This window comes from Silene latifolia, chromosome 6 (genome assembly GCF_048544455.1).
Source record: "Silene latifolia isolate original U9 population chromosome 6, ASM4854445v1, whole genome shotgun sequence".
Classification (NCBI taxonomy): domain Eukaryota; kingdom Viridiplantae; phylum Streptophyta; class Magnoliopsida; order Caryophyllales; family Caryophyllaceae; genus Silene; species Silene latifolia.
Window position 1 is genome coordinate 105,465,822 of NC_133531.1, and position 22,429 is coordinate 105,488,250.

Genomic DNA, 22,429 nt, shown 5'->3' on the forward strand with positions numbered 1-22,429 from the left:
GCCACGGTCAGAAACTTTTGGTTTTGGTTAGTTTTTGAATTTTATAATTGATTAATGTTTTGACTTTTTGATATGGTGGGTCAGATAATCAATCGAGGAAAACCCTAGAATTACAATAGGATTCCCAAAAAGAGAAATAAATCAAATTGGTAATCATTATTAAAGAATTCTTGTAGAATTACAGAGGACTTCAGGGAGAATTGGAGAAAGGAAATGAGTTTGCTAAAATGACAGATGATGATTACAATGAACTGAGACTCTATTATATACAACTTCACCTAACTGATTTTCCCTCCAAAAGTCTCATAGCCAATTCCTGACAACCTTAACAAACTTGACAGCTAAGCAGGGACAGCTGGCCCCAATTTGTTATTCTGTTACATGGCTTAATCAGTTGTGTACATAACACTTTTCTCACCCAAAGGTTACTCTATCTCCGATATACTCCCTCCAATCTAGATCAAAGGTTACACTTCTCTTATTTAGACGATTTAAACTAAACTTCCCATTCCCTTTTTGAATTAAATATGACCAAACACTCTTTAATACTCCCTTTATTTACAACATATACCCTTAATTTTTTAATTAAATGTCAAGTTGTCCCTTGTGAGATTCTAAGACTTTTTCTACTTTTCTTGAAAGTGTGCCCAGTCCAATGTAACCATGTAAGTATGTAACCATTGATTTGGACTCTTGGATGGGAGGGAGTATATTTTAACTGGTTAGATTTAGAGGCTTAAAATCTACGAAACTTCTCCATTGGGATATTGATACCTGTTAATTCTTTACATCCCTCTGTATACCTTTGTTTCACCTTTGTTTCCATTGCACAAAGCATCCACTTCGAGCAACCATCCACTTAAAAAAAAAGGTATATAATTCAAGCAACTGTTGTATGATCATGTCTCTTGAAGTAGGTACTTGCCAATGCACCTCGATAAATCTACATCTTTCTTCAATTATAGATCCATCGCAAAATGCGTGTATGTTGTAGTGACCACCACCGTTGTCGTTAGATCTTTTCCCTACTATAGACCCTACTGGCGGTGTCAGACCACGAGAACCATCATCCCCCCCCCCACCACCACCACCACATGAAACACCTATCGCAATCCCCGAAATACCCATAACCACCCACTAAACCCGCCCCTACCACTATACCACCCATAAACCTTGTCTCCATCACTATACCACCCATGAACTCTATCCCCACCACTTACTGACATCTATCACCTGAAATGCCACCCACAACCCTTGAAAAAACATCCCTTCTCACGACCATCAAAAAACGATAACCACCCTCGAAAAGTTTCAAGCATAGGGCTTTGAGGAGGATAATATTTTCGAGGGTGGGGAGGAGGTTATGCGGATGTGTACAAGTCTTTCGAGGATCGTGGTTGGTGCGATCGTGGATGGTGCACCACGTAACACCCTTGTGTTAACTAGTAAATTAATATGATTTCATCATAGTAAAAATGTAAATAGAATTTTTTTTAATAATAGTTTAGTTTAGATTCACTTTTATGATAACCTGAGTTAGGAGGATTTAGAGTAGGTATGTCGTTAGGGCGGAACGGTGGTGGATGTAGGCTCTCCTGCACCCCCCACCTAGCAATACAAATATTCGTACTTGTCTTAACCTCCATGGCGAGTATAAATTTCCAGAGCAGTAACTTCCCAACGGGCAGATATCTAAACTCGTTCCTCTCCATTTACCTCCAAATCCGCTATGTTGGGGTTTTGGCCACAAACAATATAAAGGCAAATGCAACACACAATATTTTGTTGTGGGATTAACCCACGACCCAACTTTGTATTATTGTTCAATCTAACAATAATACAATTTCAATCCTCCAACACTTAGCTACTAGTTAAGATTTCAGTCTATATTTAATTGGGGATATTAAGGATACACTCTTACTATCCAACAATGACTAATGACCTCCTATTATAAGGTCCTAAGTCCTAACTCCAACAAAGCCACATTAAGAGTTTTAATGTCTTACTAACCTAACTCTTAATATTACTACTAATAACATATAACACATGAAGTGTAAAAACAAGTAGCTTAAAGCATAATTTAAAACATAAATACTTTGTATGTTACTAGCTCATCAATAATGATACTAGCTCGTCAACAATGTTGGGGTTACTTTCCCAATAAATCTCCCCTTAATCCCAACGTTATTTCCAACTAGTCAATCATCAGACAGAGTGACCCAATCCTCACTTGAAAGCACCTATCTTTCACTTGAGAGTATATCCCCTTGAACTAATCCATCTTCACCACATCTTCCATCAAATGTGAATAAGTTAATTTCACCTTTTCTACCTTTGAGAATCACCTTACCCTTTTTAGTTACCTCCATAACATTATCCTCAACATGAATGGTACATACTAATCCATCTAATCTAGCTAACGAGATTAAATTTCTCCTAATGTTTGGTATGTATCTCCCATCACCAAACCTTATAACTTGGCCATTTTGAAGTCTTACCTTCACCTCACTAATCCTTTCACTCTTTGCCTTATCTCTATTTAGCTAACTAACCATCTTTCCTTCACATTTTTCATAGAAAGAAAACCAAGTTCTTCTTCCACATATATATGTGATAGGAAGTTCCCGAGTCTAACACACTCAACTAGCATTAGGTTCCTTTTCACCATGAACCATTAAGAGTTCACCATTATCAATTTTTGCCATAGCTACAACCCCACTAGCACGAGTCTTTTTCAACTCTTTCAAATCTTATTTGTCTTAGGACATATAGTTTGTATATGACCTAACTCACCGCAGTAGAAGCAATTGATAATGGGATTGTGCTTTTTCCAACCGCCCTGCTTCTTGTCGCGATATTCACCCACAAAAGCTCTTTCATCACTTGAAGAGCCACCACCTACGTACTTCATCAATTTTTATGACTCGAGCAAAACCCAAAAGGTCTCATTTAAGGCTAATGTTGTCTTTCCCACAATTAAATAACCGTGTCATACTTTTTGGGAAGTGAAGCCGGCAACATTATTGTCTTGTCTTCTTCTTTGATTGCCTCATTCAAACTCGCCATTTAGGTAATCAAGCCATTGAACTTGTTTAGATAGTATCCCAATTCGCTGTCATTTACCCTCTTGAGCTCGAAAAGATCTTTCTACTTTGTTAGCCAAGGACTTGGTCAACAACTCCTTCATATTTGTCAATTTTAACACACTATACTTGATTTTGGCTGCAAGGAGTAAATGAATAATGCTAACCTCACACAATTTCATGTCCTCTCATTTGAGAACTTGAACATCATCAGACCTTTTGTCTTCAAGAGTCGCATACGACCCTTGTTGTATGAGAACATCTTTTATCATGCTTTGCCACAACGATAAATTGTTCTTGCCATTGAACAACTCCATTTCAAACGTTGTACCAAAACTTTTCTCCATCGAGTCAGAGCTCTGATACCACTTATTGGGAGGTTTTTGGTACAAATAATATAAAGGCAAAATGTAACACACTATTTTGTTATAAGATTAACCCACAACCCAACTTTATATTATTATTCAATCTAACAATAATACAATCTCAATCTTCTAACACTTAGCTAATTCAGAATGGATGGGTCGTTATCCTGATGCCTATGCTCACTTTCTTCCTGGAGGTTTTTTTTTTTATCATAACCCTTGTGTTTGTTATAAAAGAATTACTAGGGAGAAGATAAAGTCTCAATTCAGATACTATAACATTTGGAGTATGGACCCTGAGTTTTAAAATGTTGTACAATCCTCCTGGAGTCAGTCAGTTGCTGGGACACTTATGTACAAACTAGTGCAAAAGTTTAAAGACTTAAAGTGGCCACTTAAATTGCTTAATATGAATGGGTTTGCTGATGTTGATAAATCAGTAGGTGTTGCTAAAGCTTTGTTGCAGGAGATTCAGATACGAATGCACTCTAATCCATTTGATCATGTGTTGCTTACTGCTGAAAGAGATGGTGCTGAATCTTATAGACAACTATGTAAAATTCAACACAGCTTTCTGAGTCAAAAAGCTAAGGTTGACTGGATTAAATTTGGTGATGAAAATACACGATACTTTCACAACCATATCACAGCTAGGCAGATTTACAACAGAGTTATGAGTATTAAGGGATTTGATGGGGTGGTTTATTCTACTTGCTCAGGGATTGAGAAAGCATTTCTTAAGTATTACAAGAGTCTCTTGGACACTTCTATGCCTACAACTGATGTTCATGTTCCTACTGTTAGGACATGAAAACTGGTGACTGAGGAAAACAAGTATCTTCTGTTGGCCCCTTTTACTACAACTAAAATTCAAGAGTGTAGGGATGTCTATTCCCTCTAATAAATCACATGGATCTGATGGCAATACAAGCAAGTTTTTCAAGGAGTCAAGGGAGATTGTTGGGACTGATATAACTGATGCAATTCAAGACTTCTTTAAGACTAGCAAGCTTCTTAAGCAGATAAATACTACTACACTCACACTGATTCCAAAAGTATCAAATCCTACAAGTGTACTAGAATTTCGTCCTATTGCATATTGCAACACAATATATAAAACTTTTGCAAAGGTTATGTGTAAAATATTTAGTAGAGTATTACCTGAAATAATTAGTGAAAATCAAGGAGGATTTATAAAGGGGAGAAATATTGCGGAAAATGTCCTTATTTGTCAAGATTTAGTAAGATTATATAACATAAGGGTTGCCTCTCCTAGATGCTTAATTAAGATAGATCTTAAAAAAGCATATGATTCTGTGGAGTGGAAGTTTTTAAAAAAGCATATGATCTTAAAAAAGCATGCTCTGAAGTTTCCTCTCAAATTTATTGATATGGTGATGGCCTGTGTTACTAGTCCCTCTTATTCTCTGGCTGTCAATGGGAATAATTTTGGATTCTTCCATGGGAAGAGAGGATTAAGGTAGGCCCCCCTCCTTTTCACTATCTGTATGAAGTACTTGTCAAGGATCCTGGGTGTTTTAGCTCAGTAGGAAGAGTTCAGGTTTCACCCTCTCTATGGACACATCAAGCTGAACCATTTGCTCTTTGCAGATGATCTCCTTTTATTCTGCAAGGGTAATGAGTCTTCTATTATGTGGATCCTAAGAGCTTTCTCAACTTTCTCTGTTGCTTCAGGTTTGATTTTGAATAAGAGCAAGTTAGAAATATATTTCAATGGAGTAGGGTCTGATATTGTTGAATCTATCTTACAAGTATCAGGTTTCCATAGGGGTAACCTTCTTTTAAGTACCTGGGGGTTCATATCTCCTCCAAAAAACTGACCAAAAATGAGGGGATGAAACTAACTGATAGAATTGTGGCTAGGATTAGGGGGGCAAGCACTTGTCCTATGCTGGCAGGGTGATGTTGGTGAATTCCGTGCTAGCTATCATGCACTCCTATTGGGCTACCATCTTCCTAATCCCCAGTGGCATTATGAATAGAATCAATTCTATTTGCAGGAATTTTTTATGGAGTGGAACTTCAGATTATAAGAGAGCTCCTAACATTAACTGGGACATTTGCTGTCATCCTACAGAAGAGGGGGCTAGGCATTAAAGATACAAAAAATTGGAATAAGGCTTTACTAGGGATGGTTCGGTTTCAAACTCGTCGTCAAAAGCTACCAACCAAAACAATATTTATAACTTCACAAACTACTCTTAGTAAAGAGGTAAGTAAAGGTCGGGTCCCAAGGGACGGGTATTGATGTAGGATTCTCAATTGTAAATAGCTATGTCTTAGGGTGTCACAATTTGGGTTGAGGTGATGTGTAATCTAAACTAATCAACAAAATGAAAGTAATTTAATGAAAGCAAATCAATAAAAAGGGAGTTGTAAACAATTGATTAAAGGCACTAGGGTCTCATGGGTTCATAGGGGATTCATGGGAGTTGATCATACAAACATGTTCTCAACTAGATGCAAGCACTTATTGTTGTGATGGGATCGAGTTAGTGTATATCTTACAATCCCTAAGAAGGTTTGGGTCCCGGAGCCGAGTCGTCTAGACTGTACAACACCTACAAGTCGACTTAATCCTTCTTATTCAACTCTATGCATGGTCTAATGAGGCCCGACTTGGTTTATATCTTACAAGCCTTATTGAAGAGATAAGAGATGGGTAAAAAATGCAAGGATTCATAGGCTTGCATTTCATCAAACATAACATGTGCATAGGTTGAAATCACAACAAGCAAGCAAATTAATTATGAAAACATATTAGATTAAGCATAGATCAAATCCCATGTTTGTAACACCCTCTCATACCAAGGTACCTTACCAGGACTACCCCAACATGAAAGGTTGTTACCATCTCGGTTGCCCGAGGTTAGTATATATCAAAAGCAACAGTCCAAACACATATATTAATGTACGGTAATTATAAAGGTTACATAGTCTCCAAGATCTAATAAACGAATTATCCAAATGGCAACAACTACCAAAACAATAACTAAAGCTCGTGATGGTGTCATCTAATCCAGCGTGGTGACTCTCCCATGACTGCCCCCAAGCTCAATAAATGTATCACCTGTCACAATCTGCTCACCATCCCCGAATGGATCACCGCAGTTTTACAAAACAACAACACGGGTCGATTACTCAATCAATATAAGACAACAACATTACCGCTAGCCGATCATCGATCTCACGCACAAGAACCGACTACACACCGAAGTGTGTAGCCCCGCCAGATTACCCATCGCAATGTAATCCTCGCCGTCGATGGGTGACCGCAGCCCATCCCCACCTAGTCCAGCTCATCAACGAGCGACTAACAATCCCTGTCCCTTAATGTGCACATCCCCTCCCATGGCGGGTTCCACGGAGGGCGAACTAGGGTGTGAAGCCACTCCCGCAAGTGACTCCACCACAATCACACAAACCACAGCATCACAACTGTCACAACACAATCACCTCACCACCGTCACCACAACACCCATACTCCGATGATCAGCAGATAACAACAATTACAATACAATAGTAATCTCAATCAATTAACAATACGAGTAGGGGAAACCCTACCTTTTCGCAACCCGCTATGCTGTAATCGACCATACAAATGCATAACAAATATCACGTCGTCACCTACAACAATAATCACATACTACAATTACACATTGCACAATCCCATTTTCCCCAATTCCATATATACAGTAACCCCAAAAGAATACAAATGACAAGGGAATGAAACTTACCAACAAATGAGAATAAGAGACTACACGCAAGGATCACGACGATTTGCACACACAACGAGATATGAGGATGATTAGGGGGTGATTAGGGAGAGATCGTAGAATGATAAAGCTTTCAAATGATATTAGAAACTCGACGCGAAATATAAAATACCCTAAACATTCCCTAATCAAACCGTCGAAATAACACTCCGCCAAACCGGACACTCGGTCGAGTAAGTGTGTACTCGGCCGAGTGTCCCATACTCGGTCGAGTGTTAACTATACTCGGCCGAGTGTTCCTCGGCAGAACCAAAACAACACACAACCTCAAAGACTACTCGGCCGAGTAGGCGCTACTCGGTCGAGTAGTCACCAAGGAAAATCCGTAGTGTTACAATCTTCCCCCCTTAAAAAGAACTTCGTCCCGAAGTTCACACTCTACTATAAAACAAAGCACAACACTACGCCACAAGACTATACCAACCACATATAACAACACCAAGGAACTACACAAGTCACCACAAAATCATTACCCCGACTCAAAGCAAAACAACAAACAAAACAAAACACGACCGCGAAGTTCCAATCCAACCTATAAAACATGGACACTTAACACCAACTCCACAAACTACTCTTCCTTCCACAACATGGCTCACGATATCGTCTCAACTATAGCATAGGCTCTCAACACTGACTCCATAACATTACCCAATAACCACAATATAATGTTGCCAACCTTGTATCACTTCCATAACACTCAATAGCACTCAACCACAAAAGAAGATCAATCATCAAAACGGAATGTTACATTCTATCATCCTTAAAACGAACTTCGTCCTCGAAGTTTACTCAAACACATAAACGTCATCTTCCAACTGTCAAAACTATTGGACTCATAATCATTGTCATTCAACTATCAACACTGTTGAAATATTCTCTCATTGCTAAACATCGAACTACTACAAGCACGGTCATGACCTTTAATCAAAACAAATATCCGACCTTTATGCTACACCAACACTCTACTTCCAATTATATTACCATATGTACAATCATCAAAATCTCTTTTATCCTTTATTGCATCCTACTCCTCTTAAGATAAATGTTACGTCTTCGTAACTCGCTAATACTAAATCCTAGCTGTATTTTCTCATTATCCCCATCACCACCGCGTGTCAAAGATAACCACTTATAATCTGAACCGTCGCCATGCATATATCTTAGGCTCTCTTACTTAAACAACTCTCATCCTTCAATTTCAAAATCTTTAACTTAACCCAAAACTTCAAATCTTCCACATTACCGCAACATGACACACCTCTCTTATATAAACTATATAACACTCATATCACCAAAAGCATAACTCACATTCCACACTTGTTACGTACACTCATACTAGATCCTCAAGTTCTTTTCTTTCATTACCGCAAAACTCATACATAACTTAACATGACACCAATTCCCAATATCCTCGCACTCACTATCTCAACAAAAGATTATGAACCGCCCGCCGTTTTCGGATCATTATAACACATATTCCACGAATCACTTGTCATGACTATGACTACCGATATCTCATCCCGAAACAAGGTCAAAATTATCAGAACAACTTCTCACAATCGTATCCTATCAACAAAATATCACTATACCATGACAACAACAAAAACATATACAACTCTCTTTCATATCATACTCTACCCTCATTCCCAAACTGAAACGGTAAGAAACATCAACAAACAAAACAACGATCTGCATGTTCAACCAAAACTCACCAGAACAATGACAAACAAACAACAATATATGTTTAATTGGTAAGCACTTTCGAAAACTCGTAACGTAAACATCTCACCTACTCCACCACAACCGGTGACGGCATCGCAAAACGGCCACCACAACCGTCTCCAAAGCGGTCGCGAAAATACCCGCATCACAACACTAAGTACCGTGCCCGGATCACCACCCGAGGCACCACAACCACATCGATAACCATCCCAATCACATATAATTCCCATAAACACCGACTCGATGACATTTCGAACAAGAAACTCATTCAAAACCGTTTTACTAGATTATAACACAACATATTATACGGAATGAACTGACAAAATCTCATGAACATCATCCCTACCATTTCACGGAATAAACATGTATCATCAATACACATACACTTTTAGCTATCCATGCCAGATCAATCAAATTATTACCTTTTGAACCTCATTCCATTAGTATACCGTACCCAACATAAATTACAAAACATTCATATAACAACTTTATAATTATCACACCATACCACTTCTTGTGAGGTTAGAACCTCACACAAACATTTACACATACCATAGACCCGTAATCACATCCAACTAGTCAATCTTGATCACGTAAGTTACCACTTGACAATGAATATCTCTTATCCAGACTTAACTCAGGTGCCCTTCATAACATATCTTCTTTTACACACAATTATCACCACCCGGCGAACGTAGCCATATCATCTGTACCTAACTACCAACGAATACCTCATACATCCATACCTTAAAATCCCTCATAACCAAACATTAATTACCTTCACAAAATCAACCTCATTAGAACAACTAACTTCCCCAAAATAACATCATCCTCAACCACTAGTGACAATACTATGACACCAACATTTTTCATGTGACTACTCTCTTACTATCACTTCTTAATATAACAATCCTTTTCCTCCCTTTGGTCCTCATCCCAAACAACAAACATCAAATATATCAACAAAAAAATCACCTCAACACTATTTCCAATTTCATCCGTAATTGTATCGTCACCCGACTCACCACCAAATCTCATATCGTGCAAATTCTTTACCCAACTTTTGCTTTCTTTAATTCCTCGAAACTCACGATTATCATGTTGTCCTGGAACTTCTACATAACTGTAACTCAAATCCTCATGATAGTATCATACATCTCTACGATTCCTTACTCTTATATCACATATCCTCAGTGAACATGTTCCTAGTTTTACTCCCCTTATTCTTTTCTTTTACCCTCGACAACTCCCTTAATGATCCAACTCTTCATTATTTCTATCTAACTCTCTAGTGCTCCGGTTACCTTCACATTGCTCCAAACTCAATTCCCATTATTTTATGTCGATATCATCTCACTCTTTCTTACCATGGGTCTTCTCTCATTATACTATAACTCCCAATTGTCACTAATCTATCCATAGAATCAACGTTTAAAGTTCAAAACAATTGCATCTCCCTTTTTACATCACTAGGAAACCAAAATTCATCTCATACCGTTAGCTGCCCAAAGAATTACTCACTAGGCTCACATCGTGAAAATTCCAAATTCCCAAACTTGGTCACCATCTTCAATTCCACGTCGCGACATATCTCTATCTAAGTTCACTATATAACCCTCTTCTCCATCCATCTAAAGCAACCTTTCATTACATATATCCTTAAGCAACACAATGCTAACCGTCTCCCTCTATAAGTCCTTACACATCCCGAAATGTCACTATTCGTATCTCTCATCTCAATCTTTCATTCTCATGCTTCTTTACACTTACATCACCCTTGCCCATATACACTTACTTTTATACTACTCAATACACGACTATTTCACTCATCATATCTCACAAAACATGCTCTTTACCTCGATTAGCTCATCATTCTTCCCTTTTCTTTTTCCACTATCCTTCACAACCACATTAACACATGTCTTCCTTACCCAACACATGTCCCTCATAAGCCGTCATTCTCCATGTCATAACTTCCGGTAACTTACGTATCAAGACCGTCTCACATATAAAAGAATGCGTTAAGACTCAAAACATACATGTGTATTTACCCTACGACTCAAAACAATGCAAAAACATAGCCACCGGCTCAAAACAAAAGTAAGAACATAGCCACCGACTCAAAACAAAAGTAAGAACATAGCCACCGACTCAAAGTGACCGCCCAATGAGGTACTCAGTCGGGTACATAACATACTAGGTCGAGTACAAGGTACTCGGTCGAGTAACTATATTACTCGGTCGAGTTTTCGACTCCAGAAGCAACTCAATTGCCGCAGAAGGATTACTCGGTCGAGTATTGGGAATACTCGGCCGAGTAGACCTTACTCGGTCGAGTATGAGACTACTCGGTCGAGTTCACGACTCCAGACGCTAAACATTATTATCACAGAGATATTACTCGGCCGAATATGGAATACTCGGTCGAGTATAAAAGACACTCGGTCGAGTAGGGACTACTCGGTCGAGTATAGGTGCAGTTCTCAGCACCGTCCAGTTTTAAATAAAACAGTCATATCTCACTCGTTACTTGGTCATTCTGGGCGTGTGACCTATCGTTAGAATCGTAAGAGGACAAGCTATCACCTCAACTTGGAATCACAGCAATATCATTTCTCGAACTTGACTTATAACAGTTTTAAGACAACCCTTCCGTAATCGGTATTCAGATAAATCAAGCTTTCTAATGCCAAAACAACTTGAACATGCATAAGGTAACAAAAACAACTTAATACTTCTAAATACCAGTACATGGATGAACTTTTATCATTCTCACATGAAGATTAAACACGACATTCATATGCATAGACACATGAGCTTAATCACATGCTACTACTAACAACCAAACATTAACATCATCATGATCATATAAATACATCCTACCTCACATTACATATACTCCAATTATTTCACCTTTCGTTTACACAATTAAACAAGATTTTCCATCTATATATGACACTCCACACCCCGTTTCAAAAGCCAAGCAGTAACCACATAACATGCTCCAGGTTACATCACACGCAACTACGCACTTCCTTTATCATATACCACCATGGTCAGATCCTTTCATTTCATCCAACAACAATACAAGGCTCAAGTTACAAGTATTACACACACACGACTCAACATACAAAATTTTCCCCCATGTGACCGGCTTGAGATTGTAAGGGCCTTAGTGCAACTCCGGGACGTCTCCCAAGTCTTTGCGGTAGCTCCAAACAACTCTCCCCGGGTTCATTTTATTTAGACTCCCTAAGTTCATTGGGTTCATTTGTTTTAGGTGCCGGAATCGTCGGCTCTGATACCACTTTGTAACACCCTCTCATACCAAGGTACCTTACCAGGACTACCCCAACATGAAAGGTTGTTACCATCTCGGTTGCCCGAGGTTAGTATATATCAAAAGCAACAGTCCAAACACATATATTAATGTACGGTAATTATAAAGGTTACATAGTCTCCAAGATCTAATAAACGAATTATCCAAATGGCAACAACTACCAAAACAATAACTAAAGCTCGTGATGGTGTCATCTAATCCAGCGTGGTGACTCTCCCATAATGCCCCAAGCTCAATAAATGTATCACTGTCACAATCGCTCACCATCCCCGAATGGATCACCGCAGGTTTTACAAAACAACAACACGGGTCGATTACTCAATCAATATAAGACAACAACATTACCGCTAGCTGATCATCGATCTCACGCACAAGAACCGACTACACACCGAAGTGTGTAGCCCTGCCAGATACCCATCGCAACGGTAATCCTCGCCGCCAAAAGGGGTGACCGCAGACCCATCCCCACCTAGTCCAGCTCATCAACGAGCGACTAACAATCCCTGTCCCTTAATGTGCACATCCCCTCCCATGGCGGGTTCCACGGAGGGCGAACTAGGGTGTGAAGCCACTCCCGCAAGTGACTCCACCACAATCACACAAACCACAAAGATCACAAATGCCACAACACAATCACCTCACCACCGTCACCACAACACCCATACTCCGATGATCGTGAGATAACAACAATTACAATACAATAGTAATCTCAATCAATTAACAATACCGAGTAGGGGAAACCCTACCTTTTCGCAACCCGCTATCTCAGAATCGACCATACAAATGCATAAAAAATATCACGTCGTCACCTACAACAATAATCACATACTACAATTACACATTGCACAATCCCATTTTCCCCAATTCCATATATACAAAAGAACCCCAAAAGAATACAAATGACAAGGGAATGAAACTTACCAACAGTAGAATAAGAGACTACACGCAAGGATCACGACGATTTGCACACACAACGAGATATGAGGATGATTAGGGGGTGATTAGGGAGAGATCGTAGAATGATAAAGCTTTCAAATGATATTAGAAACTGACGCGGAAATATAAAATACCCTAAACATTCCCTAATCAAACCGTCGAAATAACACTCCGCCAAACCGGACACTCGGTCGAGTAAGTGTGTACTCGGCCGAGTGTCCCATACTCGGTCGAGTGTTAACTATACTCGGCCGAGTGTTCCTCGGCAGAACCAAAACAACACACAACCTCAGCACTACTCGGCCGAGTAGGCGCTACTCGGTCGAGTAGTCACCAAGGAAAATCCGTAGTGTTACAATGTTTGTTTCCCCTAATTCCCCTTTAACCCTAGCTAAAGAACTACTCACTCATGATCAAGTTTAGCATGCTAATAAGGTTGTCAATCATACTAACAAAGCAAAACTTGATGAATAAATGAAAGTAATTAACAATAATTAAACAAGGGTAAAGAGAAATTATACCTATGAAGATGATTCCAAATAATAAAGAAAAGAATAATAGAAGTACTTGATGATTGATGGAAGGTTGTCAATCTCCCCAAATAAACCCAAATAATCTTCTAATTACCCCAAATAAAAGGAAGAACAATAGAGAAATTAAAGAGAGATTAAGATGTGATTAATATTGACAAATATATTACAACTAAATTAAGACTAATTTAAGAGAGTATTAAATAATGATTAAGAATTGATTAAGGATTGATAAGATTGGATGCTAATCTAGGTAGTACAAAAGGGGTATTTATACTAAAGATTAGGTACAAGGATTAGGGTTACTAAGGGCTTAAATGACTATTAAGACCCTAAGAAAAGTTTAGGAAATGCTACTCCCGAGGGAAATGCGCGGATCCTCCTTGCTAGTCCTACCACGATCCGCCCGTCCCGTGTTGTGGCACGGGTTTTTCTGCCTTGTGATCCGCTCGGATCCTGGAGAAGACGCTCAGATCTTTGCTGCATAGTCCGCTCGTCTTGGGGTCAAGCCGCTCGGATCCTTGCAGTGTGGCACGCTCGGATCGTGCTCGGGCCGCTCGGATCCCTGGGCAGAGTGCTTCTCTTCTTTAGCTCCTTAACAATCCGCAAGGATCGTGTTGGGATGCAAGGATCTTTTCATCATTGCCCAATTCACTTTATTTATCTACTTAGGCCTCTAGTGTTGGTCTTCTCTTTGATGCTTGGTCATTAGATGCGATCCATTTAGCTCCATTTCGCCTCGTAAATGCAAGGTTAGCAATCCTTTCCTACCAAGGAGACAAAACCTCAAAGAATATGCAAAATGGGAAACTAAAGATAGTAAATGACACAAATAAGTGCTATAAAGCATAGGAACGAGGTTAATTCGGGGACTAAATGTGCTCAAATATGAGTCACATCAAGGGAAGTATGTGTGGTGGCTTGCTAACAAAAAAGATCACCTGTGGATGAGGTGGGTCAATCATGTTTATATGAAAGGGACAGTTTGGACTGATTACATGGCCCCTACAGGTTGTAGTTGGTCATGGAAAAAGATCAATCTTATTATGCAGATGTTCAAGCAAGCCTACACTACTGATAGATGGCTTAATTCACCTACTGAGTGTACTGTTGCAGCAGGGTATGATTGGTTGAGGGTGAAGAGGCCTAAGGTTGAGTGGAGGTATCTATGTTGAAACTCTTTAAATCTTTCAAAATGCTCCTTTATTTTTTGGGAATTCCTACATCAGAGATTACCTACCAAAGATAGGCTCATTAAAATGGGTCTAGGGATTGATCAGAATTGCTCCATCTGTTCTATGTATCCTAAGAGTCATACTCACTTAACATATGAGTGTGAGTATGCAAAGGTCTGTACCAGGTTGTTGCAAATCAACTAAGTATCAAGTTCGGTGTGCAGGATCTTGTGAAGTGGTATGCTACTGGTAGAAGGGTTAATAAATTGCAGAAACGATTTATTGGTGCCTGTCATGTATCTTTAATATATTGGATTTGGAGAGTCAGAAATGAGGCAAGAGTGGATACGTATGTAAGGAGGCCTGAGGCAGTTGTTCAGCAGATTCTAGCGGATATCAAGATACGGTTCTTGAAGCAAAATACTAATGCATTATTGAGAAAGGAGAAGGCATGGTTTCAGTCAGTTGTATTCTAGGCTATTCTTTCATTCTTTGATGTATTTTTTTCTCTTTGGAGTGATGTAACAAACATTTTTGATGATTTGATATATACTTAACACCCCCCCCCCCCCAAAAAAAAAACACTTAGCTAATAGGTAAGATTTCAATCTGTGTTTAACTCGGGATATTAAGCATGCAATCTTACTATCCAGCAATGATTAATGACCTCTATTTGTAAGGTAATAAGTCCTAACTCCAATATAGCCACATTAAGAGTCTTAACGTTCTACTAACTTAACTCCTAATATTTACTACTAATAACATAGTATAACGTATGAAGTGTAAATACAAGTAACTGAAAGTATAACTTAAAACATAAAGACTCTATATGTTACTATTTCATCAATATTTTTTTTTTGGTAAAATGTAAGTAATTTTATAATCAATTGACCAATTATTACAACGTACTTTTGTTGCATCAACTTAGTGGAAGATACTAATGATCTAGTGAAATCTACCTCATCAATAATTCGGGGTTACTTTACCAACATGTTATATAATAATTTTTGTCGATACCTTTTTAAATAAAAAATAGTATAATTATAAATTTCCAAAAGTTTTCATTTAATATTTATAATTTAAGATTTTTAACAAAAAATTAATAGAAAAACTTCATAAATAGTCATAATTATATTATTTTTTTACTAATTGGTGGGTAGTCGGGTATGAGGTTGGTGTGAAGCACAATTCAACCTAGCCCCACCGATCATGATATATGAAATTTTTGTACCTATACTTGCCTCAGCACCTGTGAAAATTGTATCAATATCCGCTCCAGGGTGTTGTGCGGTACTCACTTGTACCTGCCCTACCCCCTACCAACCTCCCTAATTTAGCATCTACTTCCAGATTCTCTCAACATTAATTTTGGTTAACTATGGTTTATGCCTATAATGATGGGACTGAGAGGAGGGATCTGTGGCAGAAGTTAGAAGTTATTGCAGGACAATGCACAGGGCCTTGGGCTGTGACAGGTGACTTCAACACAGTTATTACTCCTGCTGAAAGACTTGGAGCAAATACAAAACAAGCTGATATGGATATGGGTTCATTGATTACATAGCTACTTGTGGTATGACTGATATAACTGCTACTGGGGCCTTTTTTTTACTTGGACTAATAAACAAGAGCCAAATACAAGAGTTTTTAGTAGACTAGACAGGTTTATGGTCAATCAGGAATGGTTGAATCAGTTTCCTAATATGGTGGCTCATTTCCACCCCGAGGGTCTATTTGACCACTATCCCTGCACTGTCAGCAATGTTGCTCAAGGAGATGGAAGGAGGGCTAGCTTTAAATACTTCAATATGTGGGGTAAGGCTCCTTCTTTCCTACCTATAATCACTGAGGAATGGCAGAAGATTTACCCTGGGCATAAGATGTTTGCTGTCATTAAGAAACTGAAAGCTTTAAAGCCTGCTCTTAAATGGTTAAATAGAGATTGTTATGCTGACATTGAAAACTCCACAGCAATTGTTGAGGCTAAGCTCAATGCCATTCAAGTACAATTAGCTCAGGATATCCAGATACTGATCTTCTCCAACAAGAATTTGAGACTGCTGCTAAACCGAAAGATTTAACCGTGGCAAGAGATAGCTTTCTGAGCCAAAAAGCAAAGTCACAGTGGTTAGAGGCTGGGGACAGTAACACAACTTATTTTCATGGTGCAATAAAAAAGAGAGTAAGTATGAATAAAGTGATTCAGATTGAGGATCAACATGGTAATCTCTGTACTGATAGCCATAACATTCAAAATGCCTTCCTGAACTACTATCAGACACTGTTAGGTAGTAATAAGCCAACTGAAAAGGTTAGACCCATGGTGCTAAATGAGGGAAAATGTTGTACTCAAGATCATATCCAACTGTTGAATGCTCCTGTTAGTAATGCTGAAATAAAAAAGATCTTCTTTGATACACCTGTTGATAAATCCCCAGGACCTGATGGGTATACAAGTGCATTTTTCAAAGATAGTTGGGAAATTATTGGAGGAGATATTTGTGATGCTATTAAAGATTTATTCACCTATGGTAAACTCCTTAACCAGATTAATGCTAATAATATCACTCTTATCCCTAAATGTAAGAGACCTACCTCAGTTAAACAATTCAGACCAATTGCCTATTGCAACATGATATATAAGGTGATTTCTAAGCTTCTATGTAACAGATTAACTCAAGTTCTTCCTGACATTATCAGTGACAATCAAGGGGCTTTTATTAAGGGGAGATCAATAATTGAGAATGTTTTAATTTGCCAAGACATTGTCAAGTTATATAATAGAAAAGCTGTATCTCCCAGATGTTTGTTTAAAATTGATTTGCAGAAAGCTTATGATATTGTGGAGTGAGACTTTGTTGACCAACTGTTTCAGGGTCTCAAGTTTCCTGCAGAATTCACTCACAGAGTTATGACCTGTGTTAAATCTACTTCCTTCTCTTTGTGTCTCAATGGGAGTAACTTTGGTTACTTTAAAAGGAAAAGAGGGCTATTGAGCCTGATATTTCCACTCCTACCATGGCCTGATGACCAGGGTATGGCCGTCAGGGAAGTTCAAGTTTGGTACTAGATGACTAAGCCTAGACCCCTGCACCGTTTTCATGATTAAGTTCAACCCTGGCCTGACAATCAGGACAGAAATGTCAGGACAGCTCAAGACCGGCACTAGGCAGGAGAGAACAACGGTTAAGAAAGAAGATATTGTTTGACCGAGTCAAGGATGATTATGGAGAATATTTCAGTATTATTACATCCATTAAGAGAGCAATTAAGGAGAAGATTATATCATATCATCAAGCATTCATCCGGGTATTAAAGAGCATTGAAGGTGTAATTAATGGCGTCATTAAGAGGAAATATTACGCCTTAATTCTAGATGTAATTCAGCTACAAAAAGATTACTATAAAAATAGGAGCCAAGATCACTCCGGAGCACACTCTATTACGCAGCAAGCAAGAACATTACAACGCTTAGGAAAAATACTCTAAATTGTACTAGTTGTACAATAATTATCCATAATACTTAGTGAAATCCTCTCCTGGCTTGGTGCCCGTGGTTTTTTCCCATTCAAGGGTTTTCCACGTACAAATTCTGTTGTCACTTTTTACTTTATTTTCTTTACTTTACGCACATATTAGCCTTTCCTGCAAACGTAGTCCAGATAGTTGAGCTAGTTAACCCTATAATTACTCTACCCTGACATGATTCAGCCTTGCGCATAATCCACCCAAAACAATTGGCGCCCACCGTGGGGCAATTGAATACTGCCCTACAATAGTTGGCAGAAATGGAGAACCTGAAAGAAAAAGTGGCTCAGAGTGAAGCTGAAATTTTACAGCTGAAAGAATCTGAGTCAGCCCTGAAACAGAAGTTGGAAAAAACCCAGGGATCAGGCTCCAAAATTTAGCCAGGAACTCAGTTCTCATCAATCATTAAACATTTTGATTTTTCAAATTTTGGGAGCCCTAGTGCCAAGAAAGTGATTAATATAGATGATGAAAATACTCCCAAGGATGATGGAGAAAAGCCTGATGAGACATGAGCAGCAATCATGATGGCGGTAGTCCAGGAGATCAAGAAGCTCCATGAAAAATTCAAAAAAAAAATACCTGGGGTGCCCATCACTATGGAAGAGGTTGCACCTGATAGTTATACTGATTCACCCTTTGTGGATGAAATAGCAAAGGTGGATCTCCCCAAGAAATTTGTGGTTCCATCCATGAGGACTTATGATGGGACATCAGATCCGCAAAATCATGTGGCCTTCTATAAACAAAAAATGTTGGCTGCATCAATTCCAAGTGAGTATAGGCAGTTCTGCATGTGCAAAGGATTTGGAACAACCCTAACCGGTCCTGCACTGCAGTGGTACATTAACCTGCCCAATGGAAGTATCAAGTCCTTTGCTGACCTGATCAACACCTTCAACCAGCAGTTTGCAAGCAGCAGAGAATTGGAGAAGCGTTCCAGGGACCTATACATGATTACCCAGAAGTCAGATGAGACCCTCAGAGCTTTCCTGAACAGATTCAACAAAGAGAAGATGTCCATTCGTAGATGTGACGTTGGGACAACAGTGGAGGCATTCAGGCAGGGAGTATTACCCCATAGTGACCTCTATGGAGAACTCACCAAGTATCCCTGCCATACCTTCGAGGATGTTCAGGCCAAGACGCTTGCTTATATTAGGCTAGAAGAAGACAAGATCTACAAGGTTGGAGCATCCAGCAATACATGAGTACGAATAGACGAACAGGAAAAGTGCTGGTTACAACAGAGGAAGCAGTCATAGGACAACCCCGTATACTAGGCCTAATCATTCAGAAGTCAACCTGACACAAGAACAACAATGTAAGACTAAAGTTTACCCACCTATTTCTGAACATAACTTCTATGTTGACATTGCAGGCCTAATCCAGCGACTTGACAACATGGGACCAGTAGTCAGATGGCCCATAAAGGTGGACAACCCTAATCCAAGGAGAGACCAGATCAAATGGTGTGAATTCCACATGGATGTAGGACACGCAACAGAGGACTGTTTTACTCTCAGAAATGAGGTAGCCTACCTATTGAAAGCTAGATATCTTAAAGATCTGATCAGAACCAAGGTAGCCAATCTGATCAGAGTAGAAGTAACCAGGAGCAAAAGCAAGAGCGCAATCTTCCTCCACCACCCCTCTCTATGAAGTAAAGTTCATAAATGGTGGATCGGAAATTTGTGGCCTGACCAGTTTAGCAGCAAAAAATATAGCCATGACTCCTCAGACGAAGTCACCCTGCAAGTCTGATAATATACCACCCATCACATTCAGCGATTGTGACTTGGTGGGCATCCCTGACCTGCATCATGACGGTTTGGTGATTTCCATGCAAATTGGGCCTGCCAATATAAGGAGGATCTTGATAGATGGAGGCAGCTCGGTGAACCTGATCATGCTAGATGTACTTAAAGCCATAAAAATTAAAGAGGACCAAATTACTAAGAAATCCAGCGTCTTGGTAGGATTTGATGCCTATCGTTGTGTGCACCAAAAATAATATTTATAAAACCTATTAAAACTAACAGAAGCTAGTGGTAACATGGTCGATCCGCAGGGAGGTAGGGAGATAATAGTTGCTTCTTATTTTAGTCTAAGGGTGACAGTTGAGGGGTTTTGGATTGAAGTAAATCTAAGTCTAAATGTATAAACTAAATAAGCAATAAAAGTAATAAAGAAGGTAAACAATGATAGAAGAAATGCTAAGACGGTCGGTTCACTATAGCTGTGATGGCTCATAATCCTAGGTAAGTCCGAAATACGGTCGTGTAGGATGGGTAAAACAAGTCCTCTCGGTCCAAGTTAACTAGTAGCTCCTTTCGGTCTATGCTACCAGTCCCTAAGTCTCACTAATGCTAGCTCTCGCCCCAATTAGTGATTCCTAAAGCCTAAATTACATTATCTCTCGATCTCAGTAATTTAGTCGTCTTAATTCATTAATTAATGCCCTTCCCTATCTCTCGATCTACGGGTTGGTCAAAACTAAGCATCTAACAAGTTTCCTCTCGGTCTCATTGTTAAATATTGCACTTAACGAATTATACTGTGCTAATCAGACACGAAGTCAGTCGATCGACCAGCTACCCTAGTCGATCGACTAACCGCCTCAGTCAACCGACTAGTTAAGCCAGTAGATCGACCAAGCCCTAATGCGGGGTCACCTATTCTAATGCCATCTACGCCATAGATCCCCTACATCTTAGCAAAGGGTATTTAGCTAGACATAATGGAATTAATAACGAAAACTAATTTGATAATAAGCATAGAGAATTGCATAATTGAAATATTGAATGAATAAAATCGCAGAAAAACTATAACTAGGGCTTTGGGATTCTATCTAGCAAGAATTAATACTACGAAACGATTAAAATAGTACTGAAATTAAAGATTAGAATTACCGATGCAAAGGAACAAGATGAATCCGAAAGCAAATAAGGTACGAACGTTAATGAGAATTCTAAACTACGAATAATGAATGTATGATAGGAACTGAATTAAACTAAGCTAATGAATGATCCGTCAAGCAGCAGGTAAAGCTACGTTATATAGGAAAATAACGTAACCTATTCCTAAACCTAATTACAATTGGGCTTCGGTCTCTCGTCTTTTAAATTGCGCATCAGATCGTGGGGTGGTCGATCGACCAATGAGTCCAGTCGATCGACCAAGGTACCTGGCACAGTAGCTTCTGGAATTCGCGCTCTGGTCGATCGACCATGTAGGTCAGTCGATCGACCAAGGGTGCTGTGCAGTAATGCATTCTGACGAATTCTGCAGCGCGCAACGATATTAAAAGAGCTGCCATTTCTTCGTTACTTGGTAAAATCAGGCGTTCTACACGGCGTTGGAAAGCTAAGAGGATAATATTTCACCTCCAATTGGAATCACTCGATTATCAGCTCTAGAACTCGAGATATTGCCATCTGAAGCAGGCTGTAATATCGTGAAGTGCTTCTTTGCTTGTTAAACTCGTACGCACCCATGCTTTTGCTATCTTTAGGCCTTGAAACGCACACCAAGCTCATTCATAGAGTCAATACCTCATGTCAAATCCTATGCTAAACACTCGGGAACGGATTCGGCTCATTTTCTGCTGGATTCGTCACATTTCTGCAATATTATACAAAAACACGAAAGTAGACGGAAATAGGGAAAATAGTAGCATAAACTACATAATTGAGCTCTGAAATGCGTGTAAAATAGGGTGTAAAACATCATATAAATGACACGCATCAGGATTCAGCAGAGAAACAAGGAACACGTTAGGAGAAATCTATCTCCCTACCTATGCTGAAGGTGTTGCATCCTATGAAAGATTTGAGGCCCTTGACTGTCTGTCCTCTTACAATGTCATTCTAGGCAGGCCATGGATCCAAAATGTCAAGGCCGTTCCCTCAACCTATCACCAGTGTGTCAAGATACCAACAGAGTGGGGAATA

General features: G+C 39.2%; 1 protein-coding gene across 1 annotated transcript; it reads left to right on the forward strand.

The window, feature by feature from the left end:
• Nucleotides 1-16,326: 16,326 nt before the first annotated feature.
• LOC141588430 (uncharacterized) lies at nt 16,327-17,029 on the forward strand. The gene is made up of 2 exons (XM_074409873.1): nt 16,327-16,495; nt 16,578-17,029. The coding sequence occupies exons 1-2, from the start codon at nt 16,327-16,329 to the stop codon at nt 17,027-17,029; spliced, it is 621 nt and encodes a 206-aa protein (XP_074265974.1).
• Nucleotides 17,030-22,429: the final 5,400 nt, after the last annotated feature.

Excerpts from the sequence above, each read along its gene's own strand:
- LOC141588430 (XM_074409873.1), top strand. The coding sequence starts at position 16,327 with ATGGTTTATGCCTATAATGATGGGACTGAGAGGAGGGATCTGTGGCAG. Across the intron at positions 16,496-16,577 it reads ACAAGCTGATATGGATATGG|AGCCAAATACAAGAGTTTTT; the intron begins GTTCATTGATTA and ends CTAATAAACAAG.